The sequence below is a fragment of the Hypomesus nipponensis genome, chromosome 13, assembly GCF_054491055.1.
Source record: "Hypomesus nipponensis isolate SF chromosome 13, ASM5449105v1, whole genome shotgun sequence".
Taxonomy (NCBI): Eukaryota; Metazoa; Chordata; class Actinopteri; order Osmeriformes; family Osmeridae; genus Hypomesus; species Hypomesus nipponensis.
In genome coordinates this window covers 1,303,431-1,321,223 of record NC_140373.1, presented here as the reverse complement: position 1 = coordinate 1,321,223, position 17,793 = coordinate 1,303,431, and the positions used below count along the sequence as shown (strand labels likewise).

Sequence of the window (17,793 nt, the reverse complement as noted above, 5' to 3'; positions counted from 1 at the left end):
CAAACTAGAGCGTAGAGAAACTAAACTACAGAACAAAATCCCCTAACTGGCATCATGAATACGTACCAGGAAATGCAGATACAATGACGAACAAGGAAGAGTAGCTGTAGGGTTACTGGAACAATGTGTGTCATAAGTAAAAACATTTTTGCATTTCTTCTGATGAAGTCAGTGGAACAACGTTTTCTGTTGTAGGATGGTGACATGAGCCTGTTAAAGGAAGGAGAGGAGAGGATCACTACTTCCAGAATGAACCTGTCAGAGGTGAAGGACAGTCCTGAGGACTACCCCAGAGACCCGTCTGTGAGGCTGAGGAAACACAGAATGAACAAACTCATAGAACTCCGGAAGCGTATTTCAGCCACTTACCAAAGGTGAAATATATGAATATTAATGTACTGGTTTGACTGTGGCAATGGTTATTTGGGATACTGACATTTGACATGTTATACATTTTGCTGTAATTTTTCTCAAAAGCCGTCAGGAGAAAATGAAGGAAATGTTCAAACTTGTGGTTTACAGCACTCTAACGAAGAGTTCAGACAGTCTTACACCGAGGGGGGTGTCTCATATAGAAAGCAGAGAGAGCACTCCTGAGCCGTATGAAAGGTACAGTATTATCACGTGGTGGCAGTGTGAGTGTGGACTGGACTACAGCAGCCTCGTTATTATATTGAAAAGAAGGTTCTGTCTCTTTCAGCAATCAGGTAAAAAGGCCGGATTCCTCTACACCCACCTGCGTGTCCTGTAAGACTGAACGATCGATGAGCGCACCTGTTCATTTCAAAGACCATAGGTCTACTCCAGAAACAGATCAAAGGTATATCATAATCAAACACCTGTCACCTGTCACCTGTCATAATCAAACACCTGTCACTTGTCACCTGTCATAATCAAACACCTGTCACCTGTCACCTGTCATAATCAAACACCTGTCACCTGTCACCTGTCATAATCAAACACCTGTCACCTGTCACCTGTCATAATCAAACACCTGTCACCTGTCACCTGTCATAATCAAACACCTGTCACCTGTCACCTGTCATAATCAAACACCTGTCACCTGTCACCTGTCATAATCAAACACCTGTCACCTGTCATAATCAAACACCTGTCACCTGTCACCTGTCTCAAATCAAATACATGGCAGTGAGGTGGCTTGGATGGCTTCTTATGAAAAAGCGTTAATGTGTAGACAAACAAATATTTTACTTAAAAGTACACCATACAGTGTATTATATTAAGATTTGAGAATGTTATTGACTTGTGGTTTACAGCATCCAAACAAAGAGACCAGACTCATTTACACCCAGTGGCGTGTCCCTGAAGAGTGACCAGTCGATGAGAGAACGTTATGACTTCAGAGATGGAGCTTCTGAGGTTCATCCAAGGTGTTGTACTGTCAAATGGAAAAGTACATTGAGTAGCGCTCCAACAGAATCCTCCAGAGTTGTAACAGTGGGAGGGTATTGTTTCCAAAAATTATTCACGTAGACAATTTCCCTTGAATATCAACAGTTATGGTAAACAATTGAGAATGTTATTTACTTGTGATTCACAGCATTCAACCAAAGAGACCAGACTCATTTACACCTAGTGACGTGTCCTATAAGTCAATGACCACATCTGAGGGATTCGGACAGGGAATGGATCAAAGGTATTGTACAAGTACTATCATATATAAGGATGGTTAACCCTAACCTAAAGCACACATTTCTAGTATATTTTGACAGGCAGTAATCATTAGATAAGACCATAGTCACATTTATGAAGTGAAATAACCATGACTACATGAAGTCACACAAAGTGAAGTAACCAGGAATACATTAACAGATAAAAAAGAACCTTGTTCCATGAGAACTCCCTCTGGATTAGATTTAGATGTTAGCATGTCAAAGAACAGGAGGGAATCTTGATCCTAATATTTTAAATAGTATTTGTATAATGAAGGCGTTCTCATTGTTTCCACAGAGAGGATCAAACACCAGACACAGACAAAGAGACACATCAGCAATATCTGACCTCGATATTTAAGGTTAGTGGCCTTGGATTCAAGTAATAGTTTAAAGATTACAGTATTGAAAACTGAATCAGATCTCTGTCTTTTGTTTTTTGATAAGTTTTTCCTTTCATCCATTCGGTTTAGAGTTTGGAAGAAAACATAAGTGCCTTCATGAAGAAGGAACTGGAACGATTTCAGGTCCTTCTCTCTAACGACCCAGACTGCTTTAACAGTCAAGATGAAGGTTTGGGCTCTGGAGATGGACAGCAAGACAAAGGTATAAGAGAAGCAGCGTTGAAGATCACGCTACACTTCCTGAAAAATATGAAGCAGAAGGATCTCGCTGATAATCTGGAGCATAGTAAGCATTTGGTTTGTGAGACGTTGTGTGTGAAATGTACATAGTGGTCTTCCAAGGTTTGTTACAGAATAGCAACGGTTATAGGAACCCCATCCCCAATACCTGAGTAAATCATGAGAAAATAAGAAAAATAATTATGCTTTTTTTTTTTTTATCTAGATGAGCTATTCAAAATGTATCAGGAAAAACTGAAAGGCACCTTAAAGAAGAGGTTTCAACATGTTCCAGAAACAAGTGCAGGGAAGCGTAAAGATAGACTTCTTAGTCAGCTCTACACAGAGCACTACATTACACTGGTAGAATGTGCTGAAGTCGGGTCAGAACATGAGGTGAGACAAGTTGAAAAGACCAACACAACACCAGGAATTCAAGAAAAACAAATCAAGTGCAATAGTATTTTTCAACCCACACCTGGCCAAGAACAATCCATCCGAACTGTGATTACAATGGGAGTCGCTGGAATGGGAAAAACTGTCTCCACACATAAGTTCATGCTTGACTGGGCTGAGGGGAAAGCCAACCAGGACATCCACTTGATTTTCCCACTTCCATTCCGGGAGCTGAATTTGATGAAAGGACAGAAGCAAAGTCTGACTGAGATTATAGATCACATGATCATGCGGACGAAACAAACAGGCATCTCCAGCTATGACAAAGTCAAAGTTCTGTTTGTCCTAGATGGTCTCGATGAGTGCAGGCTTGCTCTGGACTTCCAGAGCAACAACATCTGTTGGGATGCAACAGAGCCGACCTCGGTGGAGGTGCTGCTCACAAGCCTCATCAAAGGGCATCTGCTTCCCTCTGCTCTTCTCTGGATAACCTCCCGGCCAATAACAGCCAATCAGATCCCCTCTGACTATGTCGACCTGGTAACAGAGGTGAAAGGGTTCAATGACCCACAGAAGGATGAGTACTTCAGGAAGAACATCAGCGACGAGAGCCTGGCCAACAGGGTCATCATGCACATGAAGTCGTCAAGGACGCTCTACGTCATGTGCCACCTTCCAGTCTTTTGCTGGATGTCATCCAAGGTTCTGGAGAGATTGCTGAAACAAGCAGATGGTAGAGAGATACCCAAGACGCTGACCCAAATGTACATTCACTTCCTGACCTATCAGACGAAACAGAGCAACCTGAAGTCTCTTCCAGGCATGGAGGACAAAACAGTCCTTCTCTCCCTGGGGAAACTGGCCTTTCAACAGCTTGAGAAGGGCAACCTGATCTTCTATGAGAAAGATGTGAGGGAGTGTGGCATCGATGTCCATGAAGCGTCAGCGTACTCAGGAGTGTGCACGCAGATCTTCAGAGAGGAGGATCTGCTGCTCCAAGAGAAGATCTACTCCTTCGTGCATCCAAGCGTCCAGGAGATGTTTGCTGCCCTATATGTGTTTCTGACGGTTGAGAGCAGGGTCATATCGGAAAAGGGGAAAACCGTGACCTTTTTACCACGTCCAGAAACATTGTTGAAGCATCTGTCTTTCAAGTACTTGCACAGGCATGCAGTGGACAAGGCCCTAGAGCGTAAGACTGGAGACCTGGATCTGTTCCTTCGCTTCCTCCTTGGTCTCTCGGTGGAGTCCAATCAGAGTCCTCTAAGAGCCCTGCTGACACAGGATGCAAGAGGCAGCAAGCACGCCTGTTTTAAGTCGAAACAGTACATCAAGGACAAGATACGGTCGACTTCCTCTCCAGACAAGTGTATCAATCTGTTTCACTGTCTGAATGAGCTCAACGACCACTCTCTTGTGGAGGAGATTCAGCAGTTCCTGAGCTCAGGAAGTCTTTCGAAAACCAAGCTTTCTTCAGAACAGTGGTCCGCTCTGGTCTTTGTGTTGCTTACCTCAGAAGAGAAGATGGATGTGTTTGACCTCAGGAAGTATTCCAGCTCTGAGGACGGTCTTCTTAGGCTCCTACCTGTCGTCCAATCTTCTAGGAAGGCGCTGTAAGTACACACTAAGAACTATTCGGGGACTATGTTACATTGCCCAACATGAAATTGGTTCATGAATCCATTTCTTTTGATTCCAGTATGGGTCATTGCAACCTGACCAGTGGATGCTGTGAGGCTTTGGGTCAGACCCTCTGCTCTCCATTCAACAACCTGAATGAACTGGACCTGAGTTACAACAAAATCCGGGATAAGGGGCTGACTCTGCTCTCTGCCGGACTGGAAAGTCCAAATTGTAAACTGGAAACACTTTGGTGGGTATTGTTTAGTTCTGGTTTGCTTGTCATCATATAAAGTACATGCTGATTAGAAAGCTAAAATGCATCTGTTCTTTTGCTCAAGTCTGAATGGATGCGGCATTACAAAGGAATGTTATGAGTCACTGGTTCGAACCCTCAGCGCTCACACCTCCACCCTGAGAAAACTGGACCTGAGTGACAACAATCTAGAAGATGAGGGAGTGATGCTGCTATCTGCTGGACTGGGAAATCCTGATTGTACTTTGGAAGTTCTTGGGTGGGTATAGCTCGGTGGTAGAGAAATTGACTATAGATCAAGAAGTCATAGGATAAAATCCCACCCTTTACATTACTTTGGATGAAAGTATCTACAAAATTAATAAATACAAAATATTAGTAATTCCTCAATTTTGGGATGTTGGTCGACATATTATAGTGTAGGTTGGAAAACTATAATATAATCCTTTTGTTATTTTGATCTAGTCTGAGTCGGTGCAAGATCACAAAGGGCTGTTGTGAGGTGCTGGTCTCAGTAATATGCTCCTCTCGCCTGAAAGAGCTGGATCTCAGCGACAACGAGCTGCAGAATGTTGGGGTGAACATCATCTCAGATGGACTGGGAAGAAGACACTGTAAACTGGAGACACTCAGGTTGTTTGTATGTTCCAACATACACATCTGTAACTCACCCCAAAATAAGGGGGTCGGCTTGCTTAGGCCATTCCATTATGAGCATTTGTAGATCTTTCACAAACTATAAATGCCCAAATGTACTAAGCCATTTACTTCACAATGTCTCATTTCAAAGGGTGGGAGAACATTATAATCAAACTTACTAGACCACAAATGATGGATTTCTTGTGACCGTTTACAGGTTGTCCTTCTGTAAAGTAACAGGGGAAGGCTGTGCTTCTCTGGCTAGAGCTCTGAGGTCAGGTCTCTCACACCTGAGAGACCTGGACCTCAGTTACAATCACCCAGGAGACGCAGGATCAAACCTTCTTCTTGCTGTACGGGACGACCCCCAGTATAAACTAGAAAAACTCAGGTACAAATGAGTGAGAGTTTTTACTTTTGTTCTGCGGTTTATTGTGTGAATTCAGCAAATCTTTCTGAAACTGACAGCATGAGAGACTAAAGCACTGCCTTTTTTATTTATCTACAGTGTGGAGCATGGTGGGGTGGAAAGATTACGATCAGATATAAACAAGTGTAAGTTGTGACTACTGTTAAGGTTAAGGAACTCAACCATATCAAAGAATGTAACCATTCAGAAACAATTGCGGAAATGTAATATTCACTGCAGAGCAAATGTTACCTGGCAAAATAATACTTTTGAAATCATTGTTGTTTGTCACCTAGATGCCTGCCAGCTCACCCTGGACCCAAACACAGCACACAGAAAGCTCTCTCTGTCCAAGAGCGACAAGAAAGTGACCAAGCTGAGAGAGGAGCAGCCATATCCTGACCACATGGAGAGATTCCACCACATGGACCAAGTGCTGTGCAGAGAGGGTCTGTCCGGACGCTGCTACTGGGAGGCAGCGTGGAGCGGTAAGTGGGTGGGGGTCGGAGTGGCGTACAAAGGTATCTCCAGGAAAGGGCGGGATGACAGCTTGCTCGGTTGCAACAACATGTCCTGGGGGCTGACTTGCTATGACGGCGGCTGCATCGCCATGGGCAACAACGTCATGACATCTGTTCAACTCCCATCATCAACATCCCCTAAGAAAGACTTGTTGATGGGAACCTTGGCTTCTCCTGCCACCTCCCCACCCTCCTCCTCCTCCTCCAGAATCCAAACTAAAGACTTGTCATCGAGCACTCTGTCCCGTCTGACTGGCACCCTCCGCTCCTCCCAGTCCATCTCCCAGAGAATAGGAGTGCATCTGGACTGGTCAGCCGGGACTCTGTCCTTCTACAGCATATGTTCAGACACACGGAAACTCATGCACACATTCAACACCACCTTTACCGAGCCTGTCTACCCAGGGTTCTGGGTACCAGAACATTCATCTGTGTCCCTAGGTGAAGGTCAAGAACAACACCATTCAGTCCAGTGAGTCCTAGTGAGACCTAAGTCAAACATTACAATTCCACTCAGTCAGACTTAGACCTGTTTTATATGCATTATATACCAGTTTTATATGTATTGTATACCAATGTATTCTATTATTGTGAATCTCTGATTCAAGTAGTTCTGAGATACGAATGAGATAGATAGACGATGTTGCTATTGAACTGATCGGATATTCACAATGATGGTAATATTGTAATGGAGATTGTTATTGTTCCAGTGTGTGGTAAAAATACAGAATGTTCATTGGCACTAATCACTGAAGTACTGCTGGAAGTGTAAACACCTGGTCCTTGATTATAGCTTCTACTGTTGTATTTACTATATGCACTGTTTGTATCACTTTGGATAAAAACATCTGGTAAATGAATAACATGTATGATTACTCTGTGTAATTTTCAATATTTATTGAAAAATCTAGAACCCAGAACGTTTCTGTTGTAGATTGACAGCAATGCATTGTTGCATGTCTGGATAGGTACACAATTATATTAAAGATGGGTGTTATGTTTATCAGTGTGGGATCAAATAAACAAGATCGGGAACTGCCCTCTTGTTAACGGGACTTGAACATGGGCGTGCAGGAAGGGAGACTATGAGGGACCAAAGAGAGAGGGCGTGCAGGAAGGGAGACTATGAGGGACCAAAGAGAGAGGGCGTGCAGGAAGGGAGACTATGAGGGACCAAAGAGAGAGGGCGTGCAGGAAGGGAGACTATGAGGGACCAAAGAGAGAGGGCGTGCAGGAAGGGAGACTATGAGGGACCAAAGAGAGAGGGCGTGCAGGAAGGGAGACTATGAGGGACCAAAGAGAGAGGGGACTGGCTTCTGAAAAAGCTTCAAGTCATCTGAAAAGATTACAATAAAACTATTCCAGTTATTGCAATGTTTATTAAGCAATCCAACAGAAATGGAACACAAACAAGTGATGTATTGTTCAGACTGGTTTGGGTTTGCAGGGATTGAAAAAAAACAAAGTCCTTCAAAAGCCAGAAATATGTGGAATGCTTTAAAGACCATGGCACTCGTTGTGCAAGTCCTGATGAACTAGCAGAGATGTGTCACAGGGTTTCCCGCAGCACTGTGCAGTTAAGGCGGTCACATAAGCAACACTCGCCTGCCCCCCCCAGTCTGACGGCAAACCCCACCCTACCACCTTAACTAAAATGTTCTGCTGGAAACCCTGAATCATCATAAATAAACACTAACCGTAGCACTGCTGTCGGCACGGGATCATGGCTAATATTATTTCTGAGTTAGTCTACGGCCAGCTAGTCATTTCTTCAACGCACAAGCGGAGACTCATCTCCACATGGAAGGAGGCACTTGGATTGAGGGCCACAACAGCAGCAGAGCGCCAGAGAGCAGACAGCTTTCAAGCTGCATCACCAGCTACAGACGCACAGCAGCAGCCCTGTGTGGTGGTTCTACCCGGGCCCAGACCCAACAGGGACCAGAACCAGTAGGAGAACCGTAGCTGGTGGTTCTGCATGGCTTTGCTGTGAGGGAAGTTACTAATACTGCTTTAGACTCACACTGTCCTTGTAGACAGACACTGAACAGGTCAGGATCAAGGGAACATTGCCAACATCTGGAACCTACACATGGATTCCCCCTTCTTGTTTTAATATTATTCAAATATTTACATGGAGGTTGTTGCAAATACAGTATTTTCCTTAACTATTGTCTAGCATTTCTTAACACTCCAAACTTCACTCACTCTGCAAAAGGTGTAAACATTCAGAAATAGGCTAGGACTTTTTAAACCACTGATTCAAACATGTCAGTCCAATTCTTCCACCCCCAAAAAAACGAAAAAACTAAAGAACATGTGACAGCTTTGGCTACAGTTTTACAGAGGCATTTTATTTCAGCTTTTCTCATCCCATCTGTTCCCTCCTTTGCTCCTAACCTGTGATGTCATCACGCCTGTGATGTCATCATGCCTGTTGGTGTCAGGTGTTCCTGCCCACATGGTCCGCCTCTGAAAGGACCACGCTCAGAACGACTTCAGTCAACAAAGGGCATTATATTCTGAGCAGAGCAGATGACTGACACCTCCTGTCCTCCAATCCCCCTCCAGGAAAGCCGGGGGCTGCGATTGGATCGTTTAGTCTGGCTGCTCCGCCTCCCCGTGCAGAGCCCTCCCACTGGGCTCTGGGGGAGGGGCCTGAATGGTTGATGGTGGCCGCAGATGGGTGTCAACCAATCAGTGTCCTGACTGTGTGGTGCCTTTGAGGTACCACATCCCTCCCACGCTCACACAGCACTCCTGGGGAAGAACCGGACCAGAACCAGGAGAACACAGGTCAGGTCAAGGGTCAACAGAAGCTGCCTTGCTGCTAGATACTAGTTCATTTTAGAAGGCCTGTCAAGTTCTAGTTCTGATTCTAGAACAGCCGTCTTATTTGCCGTATTCTAGATCCCACAGTAGAACCTTGTGGTTCCGAGGCCTCACCTTCAGCAGCCGGTCCACATCTGTCTTGGTCACGGCGTCTCCCAGTTCCTGTGTGAGCCTGTTCTGGATGACGTTCCTCCGGACCCTGTAGTTCTTCATGAAGACCTCATACAGAACCTGCCGGTGCTAGGGGAAACAAGACCACGGCAAACGTTACATAGGAGGGGGTTCTGAAGGATCCTGAGACAGGGAGAAAGGAACCGTGTGTGAAGACGGAGAGAACAGAGGTTCTATGAAGGTTCTCCCACCTTGTCGAAGGTCTCTCCCGTCTCCCACACAGCAAACACCTTCTGCTCATCTGCAGCCGCTGTGCTCTGGGCTGGGAACTGCAGGAAAAGGAGACAGAGCAGGGTCAGGGTCAAAGCAGGGCCAGGAGCAGGGTTAGGGCAGGAGACAGAGCAGGGTTAGGGTCAAAGCAGGGTCAGGAGCAGGGTCAGGCTAGGAGCAGGGTTAGGGCAGGAGACAGAGCAGGGTCAGGGCAGGGTCAGGAGACAGCAGGGTCAGAGCAGGAGCAGGGGCATTGGGGATCGACACAGGCCCTCAGACAGAAGATCGCCTCAACGGACACTTCAGACTGACTAATACTGAGCTAGCTAGCTGTTTTCCCACACAGTGAAAGGAGAGGAGGAGAGGGGGAACAGAGAAGCCTGAGTAGAGTAAAGCAGAGCACAAGAATACAGTAGAGTCCTCATCAAGTACTCAATGATGCAAACCTATTTTAGAATAAAAATTGCAAATAATATTTCAACTTTTCAAAACTTTCTTCAGAAAATATTTTTCAAAAATATTCGAACAACTTTTTGTAGAAAATATATTTTATAGTGTTGCAAATAACCTCAACCCACGTCAGAATGTCAAAAACACAAGATTTTTCATTTTGGTACAGGTCAAGTTCAGTTTGGGACGGTTCATTTTGCACTTCAGGGCGGTACTGGAACAGTGAGGAAACAAGTTGCGAGCCCTGACTGTTATACGCACACTGTAACACACGCCTCCACAGCTGCAAGTAGAAGGCTCATTTCCTCCAACAATTATCACCAGGTCAGTCCTGCATTAGCCCCCGGGTCAGTCCTGCATTAACCCCCCCCCCCCACACACGCACACACACACACACACACACACTGACACACACATTTCAGGATAGCATCTGCAGACAGCATTAGAGGGGACAGTAAGCCTGTTTGCATTCTGTCTTCTTAACAAAGATGAACCCCTTGTTGAGTAATAATGGGCTTTGTGTCTGTAGCCAATACTAGTGAGGGGATGCTGCCTCGGGCCTAACTGTAATCCCATCAGCAGGACAGGGAAGGATTAGGCCTGATCCAGGTCAACACAGGATCCTGGACTCTGCGGGGGAACGGACACTTGTGAACACAACGGACCCCACGGCCGTATCAACTCAGAACACTGTAGCACCACAACCAAGACCCAAAGCTGATGAGGTCTCCGGGTAATCTCACGACTGTCATTACATCATAGTCGTCGGGACTCCTTATCCGACCACACGGTCGCCTGGTTGTAAAGACACACACACACAGCATCTAGACAGGGAATCACAGCAAGTTTGGTGGGAATTACTTGAAAAACAACTAATTTGAAAAGCAACAATCCCACATGGATTGTTGGACAGTTTCCACTCAGGAACCTGAGAACCCGAGCCCTCCAGCGCTCCAGAGGAGCAGAACCCGAGCCCTCCACAGCCCCAGAACGCCCCCGGCCTCGTAGACGTTACAACCTCCATTCTCTGTGTGTGTAAGAAGATATCCACTTTCCAACTGCCACTGTGACTGCAGCAAACTGCCAGGTTTAGCTTCCTCTGAAGGGGGTCAGGGGTGGAGGTGCCCCACTCAGCTAAGACAGACAGGAAGGGGAGGATGGTTGGTGCAGACTCCTTCACTGGGTGGAGGAGTGGAGCTCTAATCTTCCTGTACAACAGAGTCTGTTTCCTCCCTGTGCCCCCAGGCTAACCCTAACACTGGGAGACAACAGCAGCCTTTCATACACACAATCCCCATGTTCAGTGAGTAGTGTGATTCAAACAAGAAATGAATCTAAAAGTCTGTGAACTACAAGACTGAAAACCGTAAGACGCACCATCACAAGCACACCACAGCTGCCACTAAATTAACAACAGCCAATCAGACTCCTTCTGTGGCGGCTACTAACCGGCACCAGGACCTGCTTGCAGTGGCTGAGCAGGATGGCATCCTGCAGGAGGCGGTCAGAGATGGAGTGGAAGAGGCGATGCCCCGGCGGTAGAGAGGCCAGGTGGAGGTTAAACAGCCTCTTCAGCTCGCTCAGCGTCAGCACCAGATGCTTCCGGAAGGTGCTGTACACAAAGTCCCGCAGCTCCTGGGAGGGAGAGCCGGAGGGCGGTCCCCCGGGGTGGCCGTTAACGGAGCCGTTTGGGATGGCGGAGGAGGAAGACGTGTCCATGGACTCGTCTTCCACATCGCTGACGGGCTCCTCCTTCACCCGGACGCTGTTTCCTGTTCCCCCAGAGGCGCCCTGCCGGGGGGCGGCGGCGTCCCGCTGCTCACGTGCACGCTCCTGGGCGGCCTTGAGGCGCTGCTCCCCGCTCACGTGCACGGCTTCTGCAACACAGAGGTTATGGTTACGAGGACAAGCCACGTTCCAGTGGAGGGAGCTCTCCATGTTGGAGCGGGACAACGCCTACCTGGCTGAGGAGGGTTCTTAGATGCAAAGTCGTCTTTACTGAAGCTGAAGACCTTCTCCAACCTGCACACAGCAACACACACATCAGGTCATTGAACACTTGAGATGGTTCAGACAGAGTGAGTGAGTGAGAGAGTGAGTGAGAGAGAGATCCCTACTTGCTCTGGATGCCCATCCACAGCATGTTCTGCCGATGAACCACGTCCGGGTGGTTTCTGATGAAGAGGCTGTCCAGGGGCAACAGGAACTCCCAGCCACGGTTCACCCTGGGCACGGCCATATGCTCCAGGAACTCCTTCACATCCTCTGGAGGGAGCTGGTTGGCAGAGGAGACAGAAAGGTTCAGGACCCCCCTGTGACTGGAGCGCTGACCTGAGACTCTACAGAGTGTGACCTTCACCTTGATGACGGCAGCCACCTCTTTCCTCATCAGCGAGCGCTCCTGGGTGAACCGCCACATCTGTCAAAGACACAGAAACACCGTCACACACACTGTCACACACACAATGCTCAGAAACACCGTCACACACACTGTCACACACCAAAGAAAGAACATCACACACTCTTCAGAACGTCACACACCATCCCCCACCTCAGAAATGCAGGAAAGACGGCCACACCTCACCCACACCATCAACAATTCATAAATGGTCCCACAAGGCTTTAAGACACACAAGGATGAAATGTTAGAAGCTGTGTCTTGTCCTCACCACAAAGTCTCTGCCTCGACAGAGGACCTCGGCAGGAACCCCACTGTGAGGGCTGCAGCTGGTCTTGGGGTACAGCACGTCACTGAGAGAAACAGGAGGGGTTAGCATTCTTCTAGTCTTTAGAAGGACATGGGACAGGGAGTAAGTTAGACGTCTGCTGGTCTGCTGTTCTAAACTGCAGCAGGAATGGTATCACAGCCACATAGAACACCAGCATTTCCATCAAACAGCCATTAAGTCCTCTCTGTGGTCTCACCTCTTCACCACCCAGTTACCCTGCACCAACAGCGCCACCTGCTGGATGCAGCGCATCACTGCGACCGAGTCTGTCCCAGACGCCAGGAGACCCATCAGGTTGGCAAACGGCATCACCTTGACTACAGGCGAGAAGGGATGAGGGGGAGAGGAGGGAAGAGGGGGAGAGAGGAGGGAAGAGGGGGAGAGGAGGGAAGAGGGGGAGAGAGGAGGGAAGAGGAGGGATGAGGTGAGTAAAAAGTGGTAAACTACCTGGTAAGAGTAAATGTGTGTGTTGGTCCTGGGTGACGTCCAGGCGTACCGTTCTTCATGAGCGTCTTGACCTGGTCGCCCAGAGGGAGGGTCCGCAGCTGAGCCATGGACAGGACGTTACTGGGCCCTACAGGCTTCACTCTGGGGAGGGGATAGAGAGGGAGGGAGAGAGACAGAGAGAGAGAGGGAGATACAGAGAGAGACACAGAGAGAGAGAGAGAGAGAGAGAGAGAGAGACAGACAGACAGACAGAGAGACAGGGAGATACAGAGAGAGAGATACAAAGAGAGAGACAGAGAGAGAGACAGGGAGAGACAGACAGAGACAGGGAGATACAGAGAGAGAGAGAGATACAGAGAGAGAGATACAAAGAGAGAGACAGAGAGAGAGACAGGGAGATACAGACAGACAGAGAGAGAAATTATATATATATAATTCCAATTGTTTAAAAATAACAAAACACACATTTTACGAAATCTTAACCAATCAGAGGAGTCGACTCACATCTTCTCCTCAGCCAGGGGGGGCATGAGCATGGCCAGGTATTCCCTGAGAGAGAGCAGACCAGGGGGAGGAACAGTTCCCTTGTATTAAACACAGGAGCAGTGCAGGCAGGGCCCACCACATGGACACGGTAGTACTCTGTGTGGGCGGACTTACTTGGATGTTTTAACCAGTTCTGTGTTTTCAGCACCTCCCATGGACTGACAGTACAGATACTGTCTTTCATGATCTGATCGTCCGTCCTGAACACACACACACAGATTAACATCTTGTTTCTCGTCCGATTCTCTCTCCCAGGAGAGAGAGAGATCGCCAACTATTTTAACTGCAGATCAAGAGGTTGCAGGATCGAATCCCCATGTGTACATCTCTTTGTATGAAAGCTAACTGAAAACATGGTGCCAAGCAGAACAAGGGTGAGGGGCGCCCCCTACCGTGACGCTGTGGTAATGCAGGTGCACCCATGGCTCCTCTGCCTGCTTCTTCTGGAGGAACTCATAAGACTGGATCCTCCGCTGGCGGGCCTGCTCCGACTCAGGACGAGAGAACCTCACCTGGGGGGGGAGGGGGGAAAGAGGGAGGGAGGGTGGTGTGGGGGGAGGGAGGGAGGGAGGGAGGGAGGGAGGGAGGGAGAGAGGGAGGGAGGGAGGGAGGGAGGGAGGGAGGGAGGGAGGGAGGGAGGGAGGGAGGGAGGGAGGGAGGGAGGGAGGGAGGGAGGGAGGGAGGGAGGGAGGGAGGGAGGGAGGGAGGGAGGGAGGGAGGGAGGGAGGGAGGGAGGGGGAAAGAAGGAGGGGGAGAGAAGGAGGGGGAGAGAGGGAGGGGGAGAGAGGGAGAGGGATGGGGAGGAGTGTGAGCGAGAGAGCGTGTGAGGGGGGGGGTGAGTTTGAGGGAGCGATGGTTGTAAAGGTTTCTCACAGTGACGGCCTTGACATCTTCCTCTGCTTCATCCTGAGAAGAATCTCCACCTGTGGAAAAACAGGAGAGAACATCACAGCTGTTCTCAAACTATCATCTCCAGGGTTCCATGTTCTTCCATACAGGGTTCCATGTTCTTCCATACAGGGTTCCATGTTCTTCCATACAGGGTTCCATGTTCTTCCATACAGGGTTCCATGTTCTTCCATACAGGGTTCCATGTTCTTCCATACAGGGTTCCATGATAAGGTGGGAGCTCCATTACTCTTCATCATTTGCACGTCAAGCACCCTCCCTCCCCCTCACCTTCGTTGGCCGCCTCCCTTTCCCTGTGCTTGCTGTCAGCCTTGTCCAGGTAGCTGAAGCTGGGCCTCATCTGGAGGATTCCCTGCAGAGGCGTGATGTGCAGCTCCCCTGGTGACATCGTACAAAAGCGCCAGTGACATCATCAGAAAGTGACAGCGATATCTTCAGACACTAAATAAACAAAAACATGTAGAAGACAAGACTGGTCTAAACAGCAGACAACCGGCCAGCACTTCCTGTGTGAGTCACATGACCCCAGGCTACCTTTGCGGAAGACAGCAGCCGCGTAGCGCGACGTGTTGGTGGTGGCCTGGATCGACGTGAACATCTGCTTGTCCATCATCTTCCTGCGCGGAAGACGACAAGATATCATATGTGAAAACAAGGTCCCCAATGGACGTCATTTAACCATGTTGGTTAACCAGCGAAATAGCAAAGGAAAGCTCTGCTACTGGATGTAGAGACTTACCCAGAGTAGGTATTGGTGTCCTCGTAGTTAGTCCCATCCACGTTGAGGGCGATCTGCTCCCCCTTGCTGCGACAGTAGTTGGGGCTTGATGTGTTGATGGTCATATCCAACTCAACCTGCACAGGTCACATTTGGAACACCATTAAAAGCAGTCACTGAAAAAACAAGCTGCTGTGCTTTCTAAATGCTTTACTAATCTCTACCCTGCTGGGAACTGCAGAGGTATTCCTGAGTTTTGGGTGTGTCTGGCAGTGGGGGGGAGACCGTGGGGGGAGAGACAGTCTTACCTTCTGCTGCTTGGGTTTGATCTTAGCAGACAGGTGAGTGACGTCATCGTACGTCATTGAGGAGGGCCGGACAGGATACTAGGAAGAGGATTCAGATTAAATTATAATTTTTTTTACTATGTTTTGATTCCTTTTGGAAGGTGGGTGAGGGTGTAAGCCTTACCTGAAACAGGTAGAGTTTATCTGCAAGGCTTTTGGCCAGGTAAACGTCGATCTACAAACAATGAGAGTGAATAGGTGAATGAGAAAGAGAGTCAGAGAGAGAGGGAGGGAGAGAAATAGGGAGGTAGAGAGGGATTGAGGGGAGGGAGAGAGTCAGAGAAATCGAGCCCAGGAAAGAGTTAAAAAAACTAAAAGCCATGACTTGCAGTATACTATCAGATCACATCTTCCCTGTGTCGTGAGTCATGACAATCGCTTCTTTCCATCCCTCTCATTTTAGGCCAGCCTTGAATGTCTGACACATTTTCAGTCCAACAAGTTCATCGGTACCTCCTTACAATCTCATGTTTGTTTTTGAGATTGTTTTTGAGATCTGAGAACTAGCGCAGTATGACGATTTATGCTCCCATAGTTTACATGGCTGGGGTAGGCGAACATAAGCTTTCTTAAATGTACTTCTGGGTTAGCTCTAATCGGGTGAATGTCCCTCACCTCTTGTATGATCGGGTCATCGTCCTCCCCGCTGGCCATAGTGAGGAGGCCGACGTCGGCAGGAGGGCAGCAGTAGACCTCAGGACACCTAGAATCACACAATCGCAAACTAAAACGTCATTTTAATATGGTACAGATATCCAAAAATCTCCTTGCCCGGGTCCATGGTTAAATGACAAACGACTGTTGTCTGATGCAATGTGTTGCAGTACGAGACAAAGCGATAGCTATAACTCTCCAACGCCGAGGGTTATTATAGTGACATGGTAGTTTTAATTTAATCGTATCTACAACAGCTGCAAGGACTGTGCTATAATATAACACAAGTGTCGACTGCATGATCGAATTCTGTCAGTTTGACCAGCTTCCCAGTCATCACCATAATGCATAACTATGCTAACAAGCTAGTTTGAGCATACTAAATAGCGATACATGTTACAAAACATTAACACACATTATAAGTAGTGATATTATTGCTAGCTCGTAGTTGTATTGTGGTCAGAACTAGCACAATAATCACAGTTTGGAGCTGGATATCATTACAGAATACTGTATCCATACCTGTAGTAGACGTAGGGAAGTGTAAATCAAAACTATAAATGGGTTACTAGCTACAAACAAGCTAGCTCTGTGTCTGCTAGCTATCATTGACTTTGTACCACTTTTGGACATCTCACCATGGTCACCTATACCCCCAGTGTGTAGCACTAATGGTACAAACATTATGCTTAGAAAGCCACCGCAAGGTAATTTGACGTTTAAAGAATACTAGCTATGCATTCTCTGAGTGACACAGCACTAGACGAACCACTGAAACACCCGTGGAATAACTACAATATGCAAACAACAGGCATACGGTATAAACAAGGTTAGCCGGTGAAGGTTGGCAGATAGGCTAGCAAATTACTAACATAAAGATAGCTCACTATTGAACTTCTAGGTAGCCTAGCTAGCTACATATTGACAATCCTAACGGATTGTTTCTAGGCCCAGGTTATTCTAACCACTTCAGATTAATCTGTGGAATCAGCATGTCTTACCCGCACACTTCAGCGTAAACTAGAGTTTATTCCATTGGCGTTGGGGGAGAAAAAAAAAACAATTTAGTCGGGGACGAGCTAAAGAAGCCCAGTGAGACAGTTCAAGTCTAGTGTATGTAGCTAGCTAGTTGCCATGTTGCATCCTGATTGCTTCTCAGACACGTGGGGAGGAGCTGATGTTTGCATGCCCACAATGCAAAGCGAACATGCGCGATACCAGCAGAGACATTCTCTGGCGATACCTTTATTTATTTTTTTCGGCAGATGGCGATAGCAACTAAGCTAATATTTTTTGCTTCTACCTCTCATCTGTCTTCCACATTATTTTAGTCTCACTAGACTGAATGATATCTCAGCCGTCTGCTAAAAAGGAATACATGTAAATGTAGCTGTAAACGTTTAACTTTCTCGAAAAAAAACGTTTTAAATGTAAATACGAATGGCGACTTATTAGTTTCGTCATCACGAAGACTTCGCAAAAACTATTGGCAGCGGTGGGATTTGAACCCACGCCTCCGGAGAGACTGGAGCCTTAATCCAGCGCCTTAGACCGCTCGGCCACGCTACCGTAGCAAGATGGGAAGGATGTTGTGTAAATAAACATGATATTTAATAATTTATACATATTAATTGATATCTGGA

General features: G+C 47.3%; 2 protein-coding genes and 1 non-coding gene across 3 annotated transcripts; 1 reads left to right on the top strand and 2 right to left on the bottom strand.

Moving 5' to 3' along the window:
* LOC146259381 (NACHT, LRR and PYD domains-containing protein 3-like) lies at positions 1-7,000 on the top strand. The gene is made up of 14 exons (XM_084669605.1): positions 1-374; positions 478-609; positions 701-820; positions 1,278-1,391; positions 1,562-1,657; positions 1,972-2,035; positions 2,147-2,363; positions 2,523-4,305; positions 4,392-4,565; positions 4,654-4,827; positions 5,034-5,201; positions 5,425-5,598; positions 5,716-5,762; positions 5,913-7,000. The coding sequence occupies exons 1-14, from the start codon at positions 205-207 to the stop codon at positions 6,611-6,613; spliced, it is 4,134 nt and encodes a 1,377-aa protein (XP_084525731.1). The 5' UTR covers positions 1-204; the 3' UTR covers positions 6,614-7,000.
* A 496-nt stretch (positions 7,001-7,496) lies between these two features.
* Positions 7,497-17,347, bottom strand: polr3e (polymerase (RNA) III (DNA directed) polypeptide E). The gene is made up of 21 exons (XM_084669621.1): positions 17,152-17,347; positions 16,112-16,199; positions 15,621-15,671; positions 15,458-15,535; positions 15,171-15,286; positions 14,966-15,048; positions 14,702-14,809; positions 14,396-14,445; positions 13,915-14,034; positions 13,637-13,722; positions 13,481-13,525; positions 13,026-13,117; positions 12,726-12,846; positions 12,470-12,551; positions 12,160-12,219; positions 11,918-12,075; positions 11,761-11,822; positions 11,250-11,677; positions 9,332-9,409; positions 9,084-9,209; positions 7,497-8,897 (listed from the first exon to the last, which is right to left on the bottom strand). The coding sequence occupies exons 2-21, from the start codon at positions 16,148-16,150 to the stop codon at positions 8,835-8,837; spliced, it is 2,046 nt and encodes a 681-aa protein (XP_084525747.1). The 5' UTR covers positions 16,151-16,199; positions 17,152-17,347; the 3' UTR covers positions 7,497-8,834.
* A 290-nt stretch (positions 17,348-17,637) lies between these two features.
* On the bottom strand, positions 17,638-17,719 carry trnal-aag (transfer RNA leucine (anticodon AAG)). The gene has a single exon. It is a non-coding gene; the product is annotated as a tRNA-Leu (tRNA).
* Between the last annotated feature and the right edge of the window lie 74 nt (positions 17,720-17,793).